Source organism: Corylus avellana, chromosome ca1 (assembly GCF_901000735.1).
Source record: "Corylus avellana chromosome ca1, CavTom2PMs-1.0".
NCBI lineage: Eukaryota > Viridiplantae > Streptophyta > Magnoliopsida > Fagales > Betulaceae > Corylus > Corylus avellana.
Window position 1 is genome coordinate 14915514 of NC_081541.1, and position 21853 is coordinate 14937366.

The 21853-nt window shown below is 35.5% G+C and overlaps 4 protein-coding genes across 8 annotated transcripts in view; 1 reads left to right on the top strand and 3 right to left on the bottom strand.

Moving 5' to 3' along the window:
* Positions 1-9878, bottom strand: part of LOC132175725 (probable bifunctional TENA-E protein) — a 26958-nt gene extending 17080 nt beyond the window's left edge. Inside the window, exons 1-4 of one of the 5 annotated variants that reach the window (XM_059587761.1) lie at positions 9636-9878; positions 5550-5767; positions 4478-4831; positions 2133-2387 (exon numbers count right to left, since the gene is read on the bottom strand). In XM_059587761.1, the coding sequence (XP_059443744.1) occupies positions 4516-4831; positions 5550-5767; positions 9636-9791 (690 nt within the window). In that variant the 5' untranslated portion in view covers positions 9792-9878 and the 3' untranslated portion in view covers positions 2133-2387; positions 4478-4515. The other 4 variants (XM_059587785.1, XM_059587769.1, XM_059587777.1 and 1 more) reach the window with 4 other exon arrangements.
* LOC132189354 (bZIP transcription factor 53-like) lies at positions 3113-4221 on the top strand. The gene has a single exon (XM_059604105.1). The coding sequence runs from the start codon at positions 3766-3768 to the stop codon at positions 4219-4221; it is 456 nt and encodes a 151-aa protein (XP_059460088.1). The 5' UTR covers positions 3113-3765.
* A 681-nt stretch (positions 9879-10559) lies between the features above and the next one.
* LOC132189440 (DELLA protein 1-like) lies at positions 10560-11150 on the bottom strand. The gene has a single exon (XM_059604215.1). It carries the CDS (start codon positions 11148-11150, stop codon positions 10560-10562), a length of 591 nt encoding a protein of 196 aa, XP_059460198.1.
* Positions 11151-11152: 2 nt separating this feature from the next.
* Positions 11153-11800, bottom strand: LOC132189532 (protein SCARECROW-like). Its single transcript, XM_059604308.1, has one exon. It carries the CDS (start codon positions 11798-11800, stop codon positions 11153-11155), a length of 648 nt encoding a protein of 215 aa, XP_059460291.1.
* Positions 11801-21853: the final 10053 nt, after the last annotated feature.

Genomic DNA, 21853 nt, shown 5'->3' on the forward strand with positions numbered 1-21853 from the left:
TTAATAGCCATATATATTTTGTTACCTAATATTAATTAATAACCATATACCAATTATACATATACCAATTAAATTTTCTTACCTAATATAGGTACCAATTAAATTTTGTTATCTAATATTTTTTTAAAACAAATAATTAATATTATTAATTAATTAATTTTTGACGTGTGAAATAATGGTACATCAATAATTATTAACGTGTTACATTTGACACATCAAGAAAATAATAAGAGAGAAAAATTATATGATCACTTATTTTTAAAAAAATAATATATACTTAAAACTAAGATAATGCATATATGTATTAATATTCCTACAATATTGAAAACGTGATATGTATTAATACTATATCACTTTAATTAATAACCATATATATTTTGTTACCTACTATTAATTAATAGCCATAAATTAAAGAATATAAAGCACATATATATAATAACCATATATAGTGAAAGCATTGCATAATTTTTATTATTAATTAATAGCCATATATATTTTGTTACCTAATATTAATTAATAACCATATACCAATTATATATATATATACCAATTAAATTTTGTTACTTAATATAGGTACCAATTAATTAAATTTTGTAACTTAATATAGGTACAAATAATTAATATTATTAATTAATTAATTTTTGACGTGTGAAATAATGACACGTCAAGAATTATTGACGTGTCAGAATGACACGTCATTATGTATTGACGTGCGGAAATGCGCCACGTTAATAAAGTTAACTTTATTGACGTGTCACTGTAGGCACATCAATAATTACCAACGTGGCAAAAAGTGTGTTACTGTTTGCCACGTCAAAAAACACCTTGTTTTTTGTAGTGTGGGAACAGGATTCTCTCCAATCTATTTTAGACTAGAAAATATTCAGTTAATGATTAGGATTTCTCTAGAGAGATCCTGATGCCATGAATGAGACACATGTCCCATTAATAATATATATACATATATATATAAAGAAAAAAAAATTAAATTTTTTTTGAAAAAAACAAAGGGATGGCCGGCCACCCCATGGCCCTTGGGGATGGTCCGGCCACCCCCAAAGACCAAATAAAAAAAATAAAAAATTGATTTGGCCCTTGGGGCCACCCCCAAGGGCCAAATCAAAATAATAATAATAATAAATAATTTGGTACTTGAGGGTGGCCGATCCACCCCCAAAGGCCCTTGGGGTGGCCGAAGCCACCCCATGGTCCTTTGAGGTCGATCAGCCACCCCCAAGAGCTAAATCAATTTTTTTTTTTTTTTTTTTTAACCACCCCCCAAGGGCCATAGGGTGGCTTCAGCCACCCCAGACCGTGGTCAAAGCCACCCCTAAACCCAACTGGGGTGGCCGGCCACCCCTTAATTTTTTTTTAATTTTTTATTATTTTCTTATATATATATATATTGTTTGTTAATAAACAGGTGTCTCATTTGTGGCCTCATGATCTCTTTATATAAAGATCCTAACCATTAACTGAATATTTTCCAGTCCAAGATGGGCTGAAAAGGATCATGTTTCCATGAGATGTGACTCTGTCATGCTCTATTTATGGAGCCTGAAACAGAGGAGGATAAAAGCTCACTTCTCTCCCATGTCTTTATTGTCCCACATCTCCTGATATTGCATTTACAAGCAACCCAGAGTCTTGCCACATACTTAAGAATAGGGGTGAAAATGCGGATGCAGATAATAACAATATTCGCACCCGCAAAATACAAATAATAGATTTTGATATCCTCATCTGCATCCGCATTATGGGATTAACTATTCGCATCCGCGCATTTAATGCAGATAATAAATACAGATATTATCCGCTATCTGCATTTGAGATAATGAGCATTTTAGATGTTGAAGTTGTAATTCACTAATTATTGGTTCTAGTAAATACCAAAAAAAAAAAAAAATTATTTATAGTTGAACATTATTATTCAGAATCTCATATCACACTTGCTAATCGTTTTGCCAATAAATTTTCATCACATATATTATTTAATATTTAGCTTCTAGTAAATCTATAGTTGGTGACAAGAAAAATCATTTTTAAAAATAATAATAAAAATGGAACACATAAGATAATTATATCATAACAAATCAGAAAAATTTCCTAAAAGTAAAATTCAACAACATTACAAATCCAACAAATATAAGAAACATAAATTACAAATCCGACTAACATAAATTAAAAATATATATATAAAACCGCTATCCGCTTTCGCATTTGCGAATATTAATTTTTGCTATCAGCATCCGCATAAAGATAGAGTCTTCTCCCGTATCACTTGGCCTCTCACCCGTCTAAAGCCTGTCGGACGCCCAAAACGTCAACCTAGCTTGCCTCTACATTGCTCTGGCCTCAAAAAGAATGGTAGGTCCCAAGATTGTGTCCTGGTAGCACATTGCTTTAGCCTTTTATTTTAATATATTTTTTATTTGTCCCCTTCCGGAAGACATTAGTGTATGCATTAGACCTTTAATTACAATATTCTATTAGATAACGATAGGACTACCAAGTCAAATGATTAAATCTAAAGCACTATGTATTATTACATTGTGCAACCAATTTGCCTTTGAAAATCAAAACTTTAGCCAAAAACAGCAGCAACAAAAGGCCAAAAAGCACGCACAAATTGGATAATGATAAACTCACTCTAAAATACTAGCAAGTACAAAAGAAATGTTGACTTCCAGGCTGCTCCTTATCCAAACCCATAAGTTTATTAATAGTGCCAAAAAGAATATAAATAGGAGGAATATAATCCTACGTGTCCAACCCTCAATCACACGCAATTACAAGTTTTATATCATACCCATATTTTGCCACCGTTGAAATTAAGTAATTTGATTGGTCCATGTAAAAATCCCAATTTAAAAAAGAAAAAAAATAATAATTGGAGCATCATAATTATTCTCAATTATTCTCGAAGATTTGAGTTCTACTTTACTTAAATTAAGACAATAATATTTTATAAATTGACGTTTTCTATAGCTAATACGACGAGAATGAACTCAAATATGAAAAATGATAAAGACACAATTTAAACTCAACTTTAGCCCAACTTTTCTCTTAAGTTATAAAAAAAAATAATAATAAAAGAAAATTAAAAAAAATTAAAAAATCTGTCTATAGAGGAGAGAGAGAGCCTTAAGCTAGAGAGAGAAATTTGGTCTAGAAGTTGAGCCAAAGTTTGGTTTAAGTTGTAGCTGTATCAAACCTCTTCAAATATTATCCAAAATTTAGTTTAGACTATATTAAGAAATAGCCAAAGAACCACCTGTTATTACCAATCTAATCTCCTAAAAAAGAAGAATATAAGGATATTTCAGAAAGAATACTCCTAATAAACTTTCATAATCAGCACTCAACACAACTGTAAAACTAATTTCCCACCCTTTTCCAGCAAAGATTTGATTCACTTTTTCATTTTAATTCACATAATCTATAATAATTTAGAGATAAAGAGTTAGACATCAACTCCCTTCTTGTTATAAATACCCTCATTCCCTCAGCCTTCAGTTCTTCCATCCTCTCTTGGACCCATCAAATCTAATTCATCCTTCTTTCTTGAAATAAATTTTCCTCGAATTTGGTCATGTTTTCTATGGTTTTGGCGATTCACCCCTAGAGATACAATTGTGATATGAACTACACTCCTCATGTCCTTCTCTACCATTCTGTGTCAGTCCTTTTGCTATATTGGCTCTACGTGTTTTCTTGATCAACCTTCTCGGAGGCCATTGTAGAAAGTTGGGAGGAGAGTAAAAGATGCCGTTTACACGAGCAGCGAGCTCAGGGTCTGAAATCGATGCAAAGTATGCGTTGATGGAGGAGAAGAAAAGGAAGAGAATGGTGTCGAATAGAGAGTCGGCGAAGCGGTCGCGAATGAAGAAGCAGAAGATGGTGGAAGACTTGGTGAACGAAAAGGGCAGGCTGTCGAGAGAGCTTGAGAACAATAACCGACTCTGCTTGGAAAGAGAGAAAGGATGGTATGCAAAGGAGTTGGAGAACAAGGCTTTGAGAGCTGAAAAGATGAGCTTGGTTCAGCGTTTGAGGTGCTTGCACTCGATCATACAAAATCTAGGGCTTTCGACCAATGCACCGAGGACTATGCAGCCTATTGTGAATCCGATGCAGCTTGTCATTGCCTCGGCTGGAAAGTATCCACAAAATACTGCACAATCTCAGGTTAATGTCACAAAACTTACAAAACTAAGCACATAAGACCACTTTTGAAGCTTGAAGAAAGCACTTTAAACCATATTTGAAGCATAATATGCTACTAGCTTATAAGCAGCATGAGCATGGATATGTCCAGTATATATTACTACTGCCTATGAGGCATACTTATTACGAGTGAGATGCATCACTGTCTTGCTAGAGGATTTGAATATCATTATAGCTTCTATTCATCTTACTCACTGCATTATAGATATAGTGATATAGTACATGCCAAATGAAACAAGATCAACAAGCTCACCAGCTCATATCATTTGAGATCTCTGAAGTTAGGGTTGATCAGGCATCCCCGCGGCTCATGTTCCAAAATTCAACCTCAAGTTCCAAAACACGTAGTAATGCTACTTCGGCTGCCGAGAGCACATCATCAGATGCCTTCTCTAAACGCCGATTAGCAATTTTCTTTAGAGAATTACAGTACTGACCGAAACCATCATTGCCCCATCTTTGGCAAGTCTCCCTCAGTTCTGTTGGGGTCTTGGAGCCATCCTCCAGGCAAAGTGCAAAGCTTGTTTGATAAACGGCTTCAATGGCCCAAAACGCCGTGATAGCCACAGTATATTCGACATCTGTGCTCATTAAACTTTCCAGAAATCTGTAAGAACATGCAAACCATGTAATGGTTCCAACTGTACCAATATAATGAATCAAGAAGCAGAATCAAAAAAATACCAAACTCCAACAGAATGGTTTTCCAAGGTCTAATAGGATCTCGTCTCTGATGACAAGAAAAACAGAAATTGATGATGTTGAACTTAGACTTAAGCAAAAGTAAATCAATCCTTTATCCAGAAACCAGTTTGTATCAGCATCTTCTAGAATCATCCCATTGGTTGTTTAAACTAGAAATGCTTAATGGCTACAAACGTCATCTAAAATAGTGATGGCATCTTTATCTAACATAATGGACCTTAACCATGAGGATCAGCTTCAGCTTTGCCTTACACAATCGGAAAGACTTGGGGCTAAGTCAACTAAGTCTATGGTTGAGGCAGGAGATGCTAAATAACATGGCACATGGGAACAACCATTGATTTCATTAATATCACAAGGAATTAAAACATATTGGAGCTTCATTTGTGATAGAATTTCAAATTAAGCAATAAAACAAAAGTGATTAATATATCATTGTTGGATCCTAACTATTTGGCTTAAACTTTTGGATTAAGCTCCTATCCAACAATTTATATCAAGGCCCATGAGACTCCTGGGTGTTTATCTCACCAATAAAATCAATGTGTAGAGGCTATTTCACCACAAAAATCATTATGCATAGTACATGAGTCATGGTAATATCGAATATATATGGATACCGGCAATAATCTTGATTTGCCTTCTGAGGGACAATGTCAGACAGTTGAACACCCCACTTGGGAGCTTCGCTCTTGAACCACGCAATCTCATCATTTAGAGAAGCCATACCGCTCAAAATGACTTCCATATCCGTAGCATCATTGCATTCCTTCCAAGCTTTAATCAATATACTTGCTACAAATGGGACAAACGCTCTAACAAATATGTAATCCTGTCCCTGCACGAAAAAATCAAAGTCAGCCTCTAGCACTAACTCATAAGTATAAGATCAAAACAAATTAATTAAACGAACAACAAAACTAAACACATTGCTATAAATCCAAACCCAATTTTAGATCAACATATATTAACGAACATATTTAGAAGATTTTCAGGATTTTACATATTGCCCCGAAACCCTTCCACCAGGTAATATAAAAAACTATTAATAGAACATTATTGATCCGAACTTTGCCACTTTGGGATTAGCTTTTGCATAAGGCCACCCTATTTAACATATGGGTAATGCATTTGATGTGGCAGTGAAAATTGTAAGGTTTTGAGAAGCTCTGGTTTGGTTGCTTACCAAGAGCAGAGTAGTTCATTCATATTTATAACCAAAAGTGCAGAGAGTTGGGTACAAAGTGAATTACAAGAAGTTCAGAAACAAAAGGAAATACAAGAGAAAGCTTTTACACTTAAACACAAATGAAGAAAGTGAGGAGACTCCAGGTATCGTGAGATGACATGGTTGTGGGCTGAGAGTCAGTGCAGGAAACATGGAGAGCAATTGAGCGTAAATCAAGGAATGAGAGAGTGCTGCTGTCAGCTGAAGGAGAAATCAGCTTCTGTTGTGGGCGTGAAAGGGCTGCTGAGGTTTCCGGAGTCATCGTGAATTGTGGAGGAGTTTAAGGAGTCTATTTGCTGACTATCACGGTTGATTTGTTTGCGCTCTCATATATCTTTAACAAAAATCGGCCATTGAAAAAAAAAAAAAAAAAGTTGATTTTCACTGCTACATTCTAATTGTATGACAGTCACATATATCGGTCTCTACTAAATAGCAATAGTCTTAAACATATTATGTCAAGTCTCACATGGAGAGACTCCAGTTTTTAAGGTTTACACCTGAACACAAAATAATAGAGTTATCAAATAAAAACAATGGAAGTGAGTGGTTAATATGATATTATGGGTCAAAAATTTGTCAGCTTAACAAAGGTGGTGGGTTGTGCATGACTACTCTGGCAGTGCAGCACTTCAAGATTTTTGAATTTTTAAGATATTCTACATATAGAATTTCACATAATCCACAATGATTTTGTTTAGAATATATTTATTTTAGAATTTCACATAATGAACATATTTCAAAGATATTCTACTATATAAAATTTCTCAAATTTCAATCACTATTTTTGAATTAGAAGCTTCAAATTTTGTTACATCAATATTTATTATAATATAAGATATATAATATATATTGAAATGATAAATGCTAAATAAAAGTGATAAATAATAACATGATGATCTTTCCATTTAATTTGAAAGAATGATAGGAAGTACATGGTAGAATATGTCAAGATATCTTGCTGCAATGATACTGTTAGAGCAAGAGCAAAGGTATCTTGGAAGCATGTTTGTGTTCCTTAAGAAATGAGGAGGATTTGGGCTGACGCGTGTGGAAGACTGGAATCTTGCTGCAATGATGCGGCACATTTTGAATATCTTTGCAAGGGCAGGATCTTTGTGGATAGCATGGGTGAAGAAATACTTATTGAAGGGCAAGAGTTTTTGGCAAGTTAAGATTCTGCAGGTTTGTTCATGGAGTAGGAGGAAACTCGCATCTCAAAACCCGAATGGAGTGCTTTATGATCAATATGGACATCGAGCTGTCTATGATTCAGGGAGTAAAGTGGGGAAAAACTGTCTTCTGTACTGAGAGAGAAAATGTGGTGTTGGGTGTTGGCCTCCTGCAAGATCTGAAGATTTGGTGAGAACCCGAAGTAAACTACTTGTGCGAAGCTAGGAGAAAAGGATAAACTTGTCAGGAACTGTTGGAAGAAGGGACAACACACATGCTCTGAAACTTGGGACGCTATTAGATTTAAACTCCCAAATGTTAGAGCATTAGCAGCAGACTCTCTATAGCCCATTCCCTTCCCTATGTTTAAGAAAAATCTCAAAAAAACCACAAAAAAACACCCACATCAGAAACCCTAAATATAACCAACATCAAATGGCATTTACAGTGTTTCCCAATACAAATGCCCAATGCATTATTAAATTATAAAAAAGTGATTCTCTCTCATCTTTCCTTCACATGTCCCAGCAGTTCTCTCTCCTCTGTCATTGGTTGCAATGATAAAAAGAAATAGTATTTAATTTATATAGGAAAAAATAAGGGAATCTATTGTGAAGTGTTTTTTTATAGGGAATCAAAAAATAGTTATATTCCCTAAATTGAGGGAAAATGGTTGGGAAGCTGCTGCTAGTGCTCTTATATGGTGGAAGATGATATGGTTTCCGTTGGCAGTTCCTTGGCATGCAATCATTTTATGGCTGGCTGCCAGAGATGGATTGACAACAGGTGAGAATTTAATAAAATAGGATTGTGCAGGAGATGATTTATGCCTGTTCTGCAGAGGGTGTTTAGAAGGTAGGGAGCATCTGTTTTTTTCTTGTGGATTTAGTAGGAGAGAATAGAGAGAGGTAATGAGCAGAAACATGATTCGGGGGGATCCATATATAACCTGGGAAGCAATTGGTGATTGGAGAGTTAAAGATTTGAAAGGCTGTGGTTGAAATTTAGCTTGTAAAGTATTGATTAAATGATTAAATTTATAATAAGCTTAAGCTTTTGAAATAAATATTCCATTTGTTTTGATGTAAAATTATTTCTAGAAAATATTTTTCGTATTTTTCGGTATTTGGTGTGATGAAAAATATTTTTGATTTGACCGAAAAAACTTCTATAAATTATATAAAATGGTTTCCATTTTGAAAACCGTAAACTATTTTTCAAGTTTGAGCTTCTTATAATCAAACCGACGGACCTAGCTGACACCCTACCAATACTTCACCAGGCCACCGTCGGGACCCAGTCAGGACTACTTTGGGACTTGCTAGGACCCAACTGGGGCACTGCCGCGACTTCACCTGAATATTGTTGGGACTTCGCTACGACCTGGTCGGACTACAACTAGGACCCCAACGGGACCTGTCGGGACCCAGTCACGACCTTATCGGAAAACACAATCGGGATTTGCGGGGACATGGTCAAGCCACAGCCAGGACCCAGTTGGGATCTCGCTAGACCTGGTTAAGACACCGCTGGGACTCAGTTGGGACTCATCGGAACTTGACCAAGCCACTGCCGAGACTTCACCGAGACCCGGTGGGGACACTGTTGGGGCCCGATCGGGACACCGCGCTGAGACCCGGTCAAGACAGCTAGCACTAAGACCCGGACAGGACTCTACAAGACCTAATCGGGCCACCGCTAGGACCCAATCAGGACTCGTCGGGACTCAGCCGAGACTTTCCCAAGGCCCGATGGGAAAACAGTTGAGATTGGTCGGGACATTTTCATAATTTAAAATTTAATATGGTTAAATAAATAAATATATTTTTCCTAGCCGCAAAACAAAATGTTTTCAAAAAAATCATTTTTGAAGAAAATATTTTTCACCAATCGAAAATATCTTTTTTATGTCAAATTCGAAGCCCTGTTAAGGTATCAAAGAAGACGGAAGTTCAAACCCGTCTTAGTTATTTACTACTCATTTCAATTAAATAAGTCCAACAAGCTGGAACACCAGAACAAGGATAATGGCCAAAGGAAGATTTAAGTAGAAAACCGAGAATTTGGAAATTATGCAGAAGCTGGAATCTTCCGACAAGAATTCTGGGAGATGGAAAATGTAGTTGATTTGCTGTGTGAAATTGTTTTAGTTTTAGTGGTGTAAATGTTGTTTCTAATTGCTTTGCTATTTGTAATTGTTAGAATTACAACTGTTAGAATCAAATATAGAACATAATAAAAAAACAAAATAGCAAAAAAAACAAAAACAAAAAACAAAAAAGAAGTTATTAAGAGTATCAAGTACCAGCCATCTTTTGTAGGCGGAGAGATCAACGGTCCCATCTCGAATGCTGAGGATTAAAGGGTGCCTGGTAGCTCCGGTGTAAATCAGACGGTGCTTCCTCAACCACGTGTCGATCATCCCGCTCTTCTCCACCTCTTCCCTCGTCTTCCCCTCCATTCTTCTCGTACCACTTCCTCCAAACTTAACTCGCAGAGTGTGCGAGATTGATTTAATTCTGGCGGTGCCTTCATTCAGATTCAGTGTCAACGAGTTCAACAGACTTTATCCCCCTACCGTACACGTGGCAATCATGCACGCACCATAAACCCCTCGCCGCTGGCACGTGTAAGTAGCATAGGTTGCAAATAAAACATTTTTTAACTTTTAAAATAAAAAAATAAAAAAATTGTATAATTGGACCTTCAAAATAATCTGGTCATTTTTGTAACAAACCTGTCGCCTCTTGGGAAAAAAATTGATTTTTTTTTTTTTAATATCTATACCGAGAGAAATCGAATTAATAACATTCGCTCGTTTCATAAGACGTATTCTTTAGTCGATTGAGCTATCATTTGAAAACAACATTAAAAAAATTTTATTGTTCGGAAGATTGTCAATTGAGTGATAATTTAATAGAGATATATGAATTTTTCTCAAATTTAAATTTATTCTAAAAATATATAAAGATTCAGGTGAATAAAAGATGAGTGACCCTTGTATTGAATAATTTCATCAAACAATTGTCTTATTTATTATCATGTTTAATATCATTATCACTAATCTAAGCCAAAACACAAGTGAAATATTTAACTAAAAAGTGGTGAATTATAGAGTTATAATTCGAATTCAGAAGTACTGAGTTGATATTAATTATGTTAAATAGCACATAGTGGGAATACTTATTAATACATTACAGAAGTTATTACATGTACAAGAGATTATTTTCTAGGCTTGTTCTTGGTGGAACCTCCAAGCCGAAACAGAAAGAAAAGACCTTCCTTTCCACCCAATAGTAAGGCAATTCCCATTCCTTTCAAGTGTGCAAGAGCTCCCACAAGCAAAGTTTTTAACCATCAACTCTGCCTGATACAAAGATGACATGCTAAGCTCTTGTTCCACCATACCAAATCCTCCAAAAAATGTCCTCCAACCCTCAATCTTCAAGCGCCAGAAAATTCTCTCCTCACCCTCCATTGCAACAATGTTGCTTATCTGCTTGCTCAGGTATGTATCTTCCATTCTCAGCCTATTTGGATCACTCTCATCCGTGCAAACTTCCAGGCATTCGAAATATGCAGTGCAGGATAAGAGAGCATCGTTGAAACGGCAAAAGAAATCTGGTGAATTGTGATCTGCATCAGCTTCTATGATCACCATGACACATGGGTTGAGGTCTCTAAGCACTTTGAGCAGAGATTCCAAGCTTCCAGGCTCCCTTATCATATGATTCAGCGGAACAGGGGAATAGACAGCAACAGCTTCATCAGACATTGTCTCGAACATGTCTTTGCTGAGATCTTTGATGTCTTTTACCATAATTATTTGGAATGAAAAGGGTATGTTAAAGTGTCAGCAAAACGGGCGAGTCTTTTCCCTGTCTCCTCAATCCTCTGTTTTGATGATATCCCAATTGCAGTTACTTTGAGAAGCTCGATTGGGCATCCATGGCGAGTTGCAAGGGCCTGCATAAGCACTATGCATTGAGCTCCAGTTCTGATTGCAAGGTCAATATAGTGAACCCTTTTCACAGAAGCCACACTTTCTACAATTGCTTGGATTCCTGCAAACTGAGTAATTTGGCTGAAGGGAAGGTGAAGATAACATGCAATGATGGTAAGATTCCCGTACGCCATTGTCTCTTCTTCTTCACTACTACTCTTCGAGCCCTTTAATGCATTTCCCCCTGCTTCTCTATCAATCCTCTGTTGAAGGGCTTTGGTAAAATAATGAACGGTTCTTTGAACTGAGCTTCCTGTCTTGGAGGACAAGAAATCACAGAGGCTTAGCAATCTGCTTCCTTCATCATGTTCTTGCTTGGCAACCTTCTCTGCAGAAGCTAAAAGAAGACATGCAAGTTCCACATCAATGGTTTCTTGGTGGGAGAGACCAAAAACATGGTTTTGGATTAACACTTCTTTCGCTATTTTCATGACATCTTCCGCTGATAATCTACGGACAATGCCCATGGTTTCAAGTGTTTTGAGGTTGGACTGTGAAGTTTTTCTTGGCGACCTCTGTCTCTCACTTTGGATTCCACAGTCCACGCTAATATATATAAAAAAAATCTGGAGTTTATCGACTAAATTGTGAGCAAAAGAATTGTTTAATAGCATATATCGCTGTCCGGACGAGTATAACAAGGATTTGAGGAAATATGCTAAGAACAGCAGCCAGCAATGATTCGCATATCAAAAGAAAGTGAGAATGGAAAAGACAGAGAAAGCCGCAACTTATTCTTGCCTTCACAAATTATATCCAAACAAGTCAGAAAGTGAAAAAGAAATTGAGTACTCAGACAAGTTCAAAAAAGTAAAGCAAACGTCACAGGCATGTGTGGTTATCATCATGACTTGCAGCTTCACATTGGCCTGTCAAATAAAATATATCAGGACTGGCGAGTGGATGTGATTATAAATAGATGATGATGTAGTGTGACGTCGTGGGTCACAGAGATCAATAACAAATAAAAGAATCAATTCTTCTTAAAAATCTTTGAGTATATTAAGGATTTAACGAGTTCTTTTTAAAACCCAACAGTCTATCAAGGAATTGAGGACAAAAGATAAAAAGAAACTCAAACTCTAAGCTTTCTTATTAAAAAGAGAAATACTAGGGTAGTACATCTTTTACTAACATATACTTACTAAACTGATATGTCGCTCATTCATTAGAGAAAAATAAAACAATTAATTAAGATAAACGTAATGAGTACTAATGAATGAGTTACACATCAGTTTAGTAAGTCTATGTTAGTAAAATATGTAGTACTCCTGGCATTTTTGTAATGACCCCGATGGGCAAATCAATTAACTAGTAGTTGATCACATGGTTCGTCTCTCAGCTCTATCCCTCATGGGACAAGACTCAGGGATTTCAACCTCTCATAGACGAGAGAACTTAACAGAAGACTTTCTAAACTATAGGAATAAAGAGCATTACATACACAACCACACATTCATACACCAGAGTAAATAAAATACCTCATAATATAAAGATAATCATCAAATGTACCAGTCATCAGACCATCATCAAATAAGGTTACAACTCATAATATAATTGTCTTAACAAAAGATCAACAGATCAAATTCTAAGTTTAAGCAAAACTAATGAGATAACAATCTCGATCATGTCTGCTCAGGTGGTTCCTCCATCAGTCTACATAGAATGTAACCAAACTAGATCTAAGTCCTTAAAAATTACTCGAATCAAATCATGCGCGATCACCCACGTCTGCTTCGAAGGCACCTTCCTCCAAGCTAGCTAAATCGCGCAATTATTCGTAATGGAGGGAGAAAAACATAAAATAAAGGGGTAAGTCTAAAAACTTAGTGAGTGTTAACGCACATAATGCACATGTTAGTTTTTGTAATGAACTCTGGTTTTTATAAAGTATGCAACAGTTCCATCATGATAATTTCTCATAGACGTGATATAGATATATGATATATGCATATGATATAAAGTAACAGTTATAGTTCAATAGTATAGTCTACCCGAGATATTACATCTTCTCAGTAGGGTTGGCGTTGTCTCGAGTGACCTGCAATACAATCCCAGTGCCCCAGCCATTGTATGCTACCGTACATAACACTAGCGGCATGACCGAGTCCAACATCGGGTAGACCACAGCGCTAATGATGTATGTCTTGTAGTGAGCATCCATTAAGGCTGTGTCAGCCACGAAACAACTATTAGATCCAAGGCCCATATAACACACACATTTGACCATAAAGTTAACATGTATAGTAAGCCCATAGCCATTATACCACGCGTACCGGTGTACCATGTCATAATATGCAATTTATCTTGTCTGTATTTTACATGCATGCTTTTTACAAGTCTCATTTTGTTAACATATTTAAAACAACGTTTTTTTCTCAAGAATGTTAGAGTTCATGTGCAACAAGTGTAAATCGTGAGAGTTGCAAATATGCATGTTTTGGTACACAAAATAGATGTACAGTCATGGAAAATAATAGCAAGCATTATGTGAATTAAAACTCACCTAGGTCGATTAAATCCTCTAATCACTCCTTCAGCAAGTTCGGGTCCTCCAAATCTGTAGAAAACCTTCTATTAGTCCTAGGTCTGACTAAAACAACCCTAGAACATGAAAACAGGAGCTATCGGATGGCCGACCAAAATAGCATTCCCTGTAACTCTTCTGACCATACGTCCAGGCTCGATGCCGTACGTCCGCCCAAAATATTTCAGGTAGAACCTTATTTTGTCCATTCGTCCTCCTATCCTCCCACATCAATTTCTAAGGCCTACCAAAAGGTCTCCTAAGACTACCTATCTCAAAACAATGTCTCCATGCAATAGAAAACATAATGTAATGCTAAACCCAACTCTAAACAACATCAAAGGTATAATATGTCTAAGTTTCAAACCAACATCTAAGCTACTCTAGAAAGCATTAAAAGAGCATAACGACTTAGAAAGAAAAGTTAGGCGCATAGGGTTACCTCCTAGAAGCAACCTTCAAGAAAACACCTCTCTTTCTCCACATAACACACAATCTCACAAGAACACACTCACAAGAGGTTTCTAAGAGCCTGGGGGAGAGTTGGAACAAGAAAAAGGTGAGGGTGGGGTGAGTATTTATAGAGGAGAAAAGTTGGAGACACTCACCAACTCTCCTAAAAAGTAGCAGACGTCCGGTACTATTGGGGCATACATCTAGTACTATTTACCTAGCGGTTCAAAGGCTGTATCGTACGTCCAAATATTATCCATAGGTTTTCTAAAAAGTAGCGTATGTCCGGTGGTCCCCCATCATATGTCCATGTACTATCTGCAGGCATACGTACAGTGGTCTCCCCGCGTATGTCCTCTACTAACGACAGGAGCGTGCGTCCAGCAACCCTAGCGTACATCCGGTCAGAAAGTCCAAAATACCCAAAGTGCCATTCCAGCTGTTCCTAGTGACCCAAAACCCAAATTAATCATTTAACTAAGCTACCTAAGCTTAGTTATTTATTTGGGTCACTACAATTTTTCTATTAAAAAACAAAATAATTATCATAAAGCTACATTCTTGGGTCTATAAAACATATACTTATAGGTCTCAAACTCCGAACCCTACTAGTAATAGTAAATAAGTTGGTTTAACAAAACTGCCCTAGGTGTTCAAACAGAACATACTCTCATTCGAACGCTTGTGAGATAAAACTAAAAAACAATACAACTTTTATTCCTCGTTTGGAGGCTCATTCGGACGAGCTAGTGAACGAGGGCTTCTGTGACTCTCCTGGAATGCTTTGTTTGAAAGCTCGTTCGGAAGGGTTAGCGAACAAGGGCTTTTTGTGACTCCCATGTAATATCTTGTTTGAACGAGCTAGCGAACAAGGGCTTTTGTGATCGTTTGCAAGCTGATTCAAACGGGCTAACGAACGAAGGCTTTTGTGACTCTCCTGGAATGCTTCATTTGCAAGCTCGTTTGAAAGGATTAGCGAATGAAGGATTTTTGTGACTCCCTTGTAATATCTTGTTTGCAAGCTTGTTTGAACGAGCTAGCGAACAAGGGCTTTTGTGACCCTTTCTTTAATAACTCGTTCGAATGAGCTTGTGACCTTGTTTGAACGCCCCCGGTTGGCACTGTAACCTGAGCACTCTCAACACTTGCATCTACTCCAATCTTCCTCATAAACTCCCATGCGTCTACATCAGATGATTACTCCAAGGCTAATTTTTTTTTTTTTTTTTGACAAATTAATTTTCGATGGTATGGAAGTAGAAAAAATTAAAAGATAAAGAAAAAGGTATACATACCCACCTCAAACTACTATTTCATTGTCAAAGCCTCCTTAAACTGACAATTTACAGTTGTGTCAATGTCCACTATAAACTACCAAAAACATGTCAATATCCTCCCATAATGATAAAAATACCCTTATTAAAAAAATTCTAGAAGTTTTAAAAATTAAGAGAAAAATGAAAAAGAACAAAAGAATTCAATCAACAAGAAAAAGTAAAAAAAATCCAGGGATGGTTGAACTATTCCCATGTGTCTAACATTTTTTTGGTAATTTAGGATGTCATTTAAAGCAATTGGTAGGTTATAGTAGTTGCCAATAGGGTGGTAGTTTAAGGAAGGATATGTGTGATTTTTCCTTAAAGAAATAAATCACGCATAATACAAATATTTATGTGATTCACGTTAACAAGGCTACATTTACAAGCGGAGACGACTAGGAAGAAATTTCACTATCAAAAGATGGCATACTAAGACCAGTAAAGTGAAAACTACTAGAAACCCAAAGCCACACCCTCTCACAAAAGAAAATTATTCTGTAGAAGACAAAAATGAAAAAAATAAATCTCTCAAATTCTCTCTTGTGTGACAACTTTACTAAAAATAAAATTTTCTTTCTTTATGCTGTGCATCATCTCTCTTCCCTCATCTCTCTTCTCCCTTGTTTAAAGGACTGAATACCTTCTTTCACAAAAGGGGAAAGTCGACTAGCCGAAGTATATAAGTAGTGTGGAACACAATCAAAAACCCATTCTAAAAGAAAAACTGAAAGAGCATACATGACTTGATGAGAACAAGTCATTAACATCACAAATCTCCACTACCTTGACTTCAATTCCATTTAGTCCTCAAACACAAATCTCCTCATGGTGTATCCTCCATCAGTACCTCTAAGAAAAAACAAGTTTAGACTCTTAACACAATTTAAAAGAATTATGCAACAATAATATCAATTTATCAAACCACAACAAATATAAAGATAAACAATCACACAGTGAACACACATGTTTTGTTAATGAATTGAAAACCCTTTGAAAAACATCTCAAATTTAAAACCACTATGTAGAAGCCAAATCCAAGAAATAAATCACTAAGAAGAATTCAAGTGTACAAGCAAATCAAATTTACAACGCCTTTGTAATGGACTTTCCCTTATACCAGACAAGCAACACCACTATCGTCTTCATGATCTCCTTTACCAGAACTCCAGTAGAGTTCAAGATGCGTAAATGCTCTCATTAAGATCTCGAGGGTTTCTTAGAAGCTAGATAACAAAGGGGTCAGGACGAGTTGCTAACGACATTTCTAGCCAAGCATTCTAGAAGTCACAGCATCAAGACGTCTTGCTAACGACACATTTTGTAAATCTTGTTTCAAGATGTCTTGCGGATGGCCTCATTGAAGACACTCTATAAGTCTTCTAAAGCATTCACATTAGGAGAACTTGCTAAAGAGGTTCTCTAGAGTGCTTCTAAATGAAGTACATCAGGATAGATTTGCTGAGGCCAATTTAAACTTCAATAATTAAACTCCAGATTAGAATGCTAAAACATCTAAGTATTTAGGGTTAAATATATTTTAGCCCCCCGAATTTTTATTTCTTTTTCAATCTTGTCTCTAATGTTTAAAAATTGGCAATGTACCCAACGAAGTTTCAAAAATTTTCAATCTAGCCACTCCGTTAACCATTTATGTCTTATTTGATGAAAAATGGCTCATGTGCGACGCACCTAAGTTTTTTTGTGCAAAATTTTCAAAATTGCCCCTTGTACATGTGTTGAATTCCAAAAATGCCCCCATTTAAAAAAAAAAAAAAAAAAAAAAAGAAGGTGTTGGCCAAACCACCCCAATGGCCTCTACGGCCACCCCTTTTTTTGTGTTTTTTTTTTTATATATATAATAAAAAAATAGTGATATTTATGCTTTTCAATCATTTCCGTAAGAGAAAAATGAAATTATTGGCCTAGTGACTACATTGCAAATTTTTGAAACTTGGTTGGAGACTACATTGCCAATTTTTAAACATTGGAAACAAGATTATAATAGAGGTGAAACTTCGGCTCACAGGGGGATAGAATGTATTTTTTTTCAAGTATTAATAAGACTTACAGCCATTGTTTTTGATCACTAAATAGGCTAACACTAACAAACTCTCATTTGCCAATTCGGTGACAAAACCATTAAATTAATAAATTGCAAGTAAACAAAATCAAACTTTATAATATCCCAACACAAGCCAATAAAACCACCAACAAGACTTAAGTGAACGTTTTTGAAAAGCTATATCTTGTATTTGTCTTATGAAACCACAAGTAAAATCATCACACACATTGAGATTGAAAATATTAAATCAAGTCAAATTTTATAATCCTCAATGCATAAGCTTAAATACATATGCAATCTCCACAATGTTCTCCCCCCTTTAGTAACAAAATGACAAAGGAAACGTACAATATGAAGCAGATGAAATGAGCACAAACAAGAACAATCCCAAAATGCATATGAAATGAAGCACATAGTTCAGCAGCAAAATTAAATCACATAAGCAAATAAAAGAAATCATCACCAACCAAAGAATATTCAATTTCCCCTTCAATCATTCTTAGCCTCTCTTCCCCTATAATCACTCTCCCCATATCAAACGAAATGACAAAGGGCAAGACAAACAAATAATTCCAAGCAATGGACCAAAATGGGTGATGCAATGCACCATATGAATGCAAATATGAAGGAAATGTAATAAGCAAAAGATTTAACAGAAGATTACTTTAAACTGAAATGTGCATTAGTGGAAATTTTGGAAAAGTCTTATTCTTTAGTCACACATGAGAAGAGAGATATATTGTATTTTATTTCACTTTTGGGTGGACTGACATAATCATTTTAATATTTGGGTTCATAATGGGTATGACCAATTCTATAAACACTTGAAGAAGCCATGTACTCTCACCCTACATATATAATGAAGTTAGCCCAGTAGACTTCATTAGGTTATCAGAGCAATTAGGATTGAGAGACTAATGCCCTCTACACACAACACAACACAACAAAGGGAGATGGCAAGCTCATCGTCCAACAAAGAAGGTACATTTATATTCTTTTCATTGTTGTTCAAATGTTGTGGTATTAGAGCATTCTATCTCTTTTCTCTATGGTTGTTGATAAATCTCATTGTTTTAAATAATATTATTATTATTTATTTATTTTTTCAACGCAAACAATGAGACTTGTGCTTGAATTGCTTTCTTTATGGAGTTTTTTTTTTTTTTTTTTTGGTGAATGAACGATGAACCCACTACAACAGAACAAAAAAAAAAAAAATCAGCATTTTTTATTTTATTTTGTGGATGTCTGGCCGAAGGCCTCACAATTTCCATGGCGGTGCACTGTAGGTATTGGCACTGTTCAATGGATAATATTCTATTTTAGATCCTGTTTGCACATCACATTTTCTCAAGAAAATATCTGCACATCTCACCATTTATTGTGTATGTCTTGAATGGTCCAAGACATAATTACATAAAAAAAATAAATATAAAAAAAAATTTAACAAAAAATAAAGGGTCTATTTTGTTATTATTCATGACCTTTACGTGTGCTGTGCTAATATCCAAACAGAGATGTGCATGCTATTTTTTTATTTTTTTTATTTTATATATGTTATTTATAATATTTATGTTTTGGAAGTCGAATTTTATGTTCAATTTTTTTTTTTTTTAGTACAATATGGATAATAGTGTTGTGAATCAAAACCAATGATTTTGATTAGTTACGTATCCATCTCTTGTGGGACTAATTATGATAAATTATTGGGTTTCCTTTTTATTGAAATTTCAGTACAATTTGGATAATGTTGTTGTGTACTAATATAGATGATTTTGATTGGTTATGTACTTGCCTGTTGTGAGACTAAACATAATAAATTATTCGAAGTATTATTGAAAATTATCAAAAAAAAAAAAGGAAATTGAGTTTGTTATTTATTTATTGAAATTGTTGCCTTACTAAGGTCGATATGGATAATTGATTTGCCCTATCGGTAAATCATTAATTTGGTAGGATGCTTAGGACGATGAAATACTCTGCGCTTGATGACTTGGTCTTTTCAAAACACTAACGGGAACTAATTATGAAGATTGGTATGAGTCTCTCACTATCAATTTAGCAATCATGAATCTTGATTTGGCTTTAAGAGTTGAGGCACCTACTGAACTTACTGAGAAAAGTTCTACCGAAGAGAAAAACTACTATGAGCGTTGGGAGCATTCAAACCGGACTTGTCTTATGATCATTAAGTACTGATGTGGTGTTTTTGTGACCAAAAATATCAATAATAAAATTACCACTCGCAATAGAACAAATCCCGTAGAATAGAGCTATATTGAGGGTGTCGAACCTCAAGGACTGCAGGGGTTTAATTATCAAAATCAAAAGATCAAAATTAACTTAATTAAAAGAGAGTGAATTGGTTGTGAGAATTTAAAGTGCATAAAATAAACAGAAATAGAAGGGAGTAAATCTATGAAAGAGAGAGTAGGGTATTGACTTCACCACGATCCGCACATCAATGGTTAACCATAATTAACTCTAGTAATTCATTCTATGCATGTTATAATTTTAACAAGAAAATAATCTCATACAATCAATGGAATAGTATAACCCATCTTCGGTTGGCACGGACCGTCTACCTAAATTATACTAAACTAAAGTGTAGTACGATCCGTCTTCCCTAGGTATGGTCTATCTAACCTTATTGATTGCATGCCAATTAAATACCATTGTATAACCATCATTCTTATGATCACAGAAAATAAGAATGATTTGAGTTCAATAATAGTAAAATAATTTCTAAGACAAGATAAGAATTCTACTAATATTGATTTGAAATTTAAAGAACAACTGCATTTAATATGAAGAACAGAAATCAACTGTAGCAATCCTCAGGGTTATACAATCAACATGCATAAATTGAAAGACTAGAAATTAAATACAATCAAACCATTGTGCTTGGAAAGGGCTACATCAATACCCCACAATTGGGTTTAGCTGCTCATGATCTCCTAAGCTCCACAGACTATTTTACTGAATTTTTGCTCTAGAAGCGGTGTGTTTTTTCTCAATGCTTAGAGGCCTATTTATAGGGCTTAGGAGAGTCCTAGAAGCCCTAGGAATCCTATAAATTTCGGAGATTTAAGTCCAAGTCCAATTATGATAAAGAAAACCTAAGTCCAAATCGGAATAGGATTCGCCCAGAATTGCGTTCCTATCTTACGGGGCAATTTTGGCAATGCGGCGCTCCGAATTAGGAACATTATATTTCACAATGATTTGTAGAAATTTGAGTTAGCTTTCCAGTGCCGCTTGAATCACCTCAATCGGATATTTGAGTTGAAAGTTATGGCCAAAATACCAAGACGTATGCAGAATCCAAAATTGAATCCAATCCGATTTTGACTCCAATTTGAGAAATTCCGAATTAATCCTTTTCTTTATTTGATTTAAACTTAACCATGATTGGTTAAGTTTAACCACATCTTCTAGGTCTTCTCAAAGTGTGCTTTTAAGCCCAAAATCAATGGAATTAATTGCATCTTGATTTATATCCTGAAAACACAAAAACAAAACAAAATCAAACAAATAACAATGCTAAGGAATTAACATATGTAAATTAAGGGGCTTGAATGTGCAACATTCGACGCTTATCAAGTACACTATTGACAATTCTATTAGGCTGAGTATTACTCATACTGATAGCGGAAAATGGAACTTTCATGAAACTTCTTACTACCACAACTTATGATGGTGTTAGTGGAGTCCATGAGCATATTATGAAGCTCACTATTTTTTTAACAAGCTAAGGGAAATGAAAGTTGAGTTAGCAGATAGTTTTCTTGTGTGGCAAGTGCTTGAGTCCTTACCATCTCAATTTGACGCCCTCAAGACCACCTACAATGCTCAGAGAGATGAATGGAGCTTGAGTGAAACGACTGCTATAGTAACTCAAGAAGAAGAGGTGATAAAAAAGGGAAAGCCTCTTGCTATTTTTATGATGACACAAAACAGTGGAAACTTTAAGAGAAATTTTCATAAGGGCAACAGCAATGGGAACAAACCATATAAAGTAAAGAAATTCAAGAAGTTTTCTCAGCAAGCCAGTGTGCGCACCTCTCTAGAGCTTAAGATAGAAGGGTTCAAAGGAAAGTGTAACTTTAGTCATGCGTTTCGACACAAAAAGGCCAATTGCAATAAATATACTGCTTGC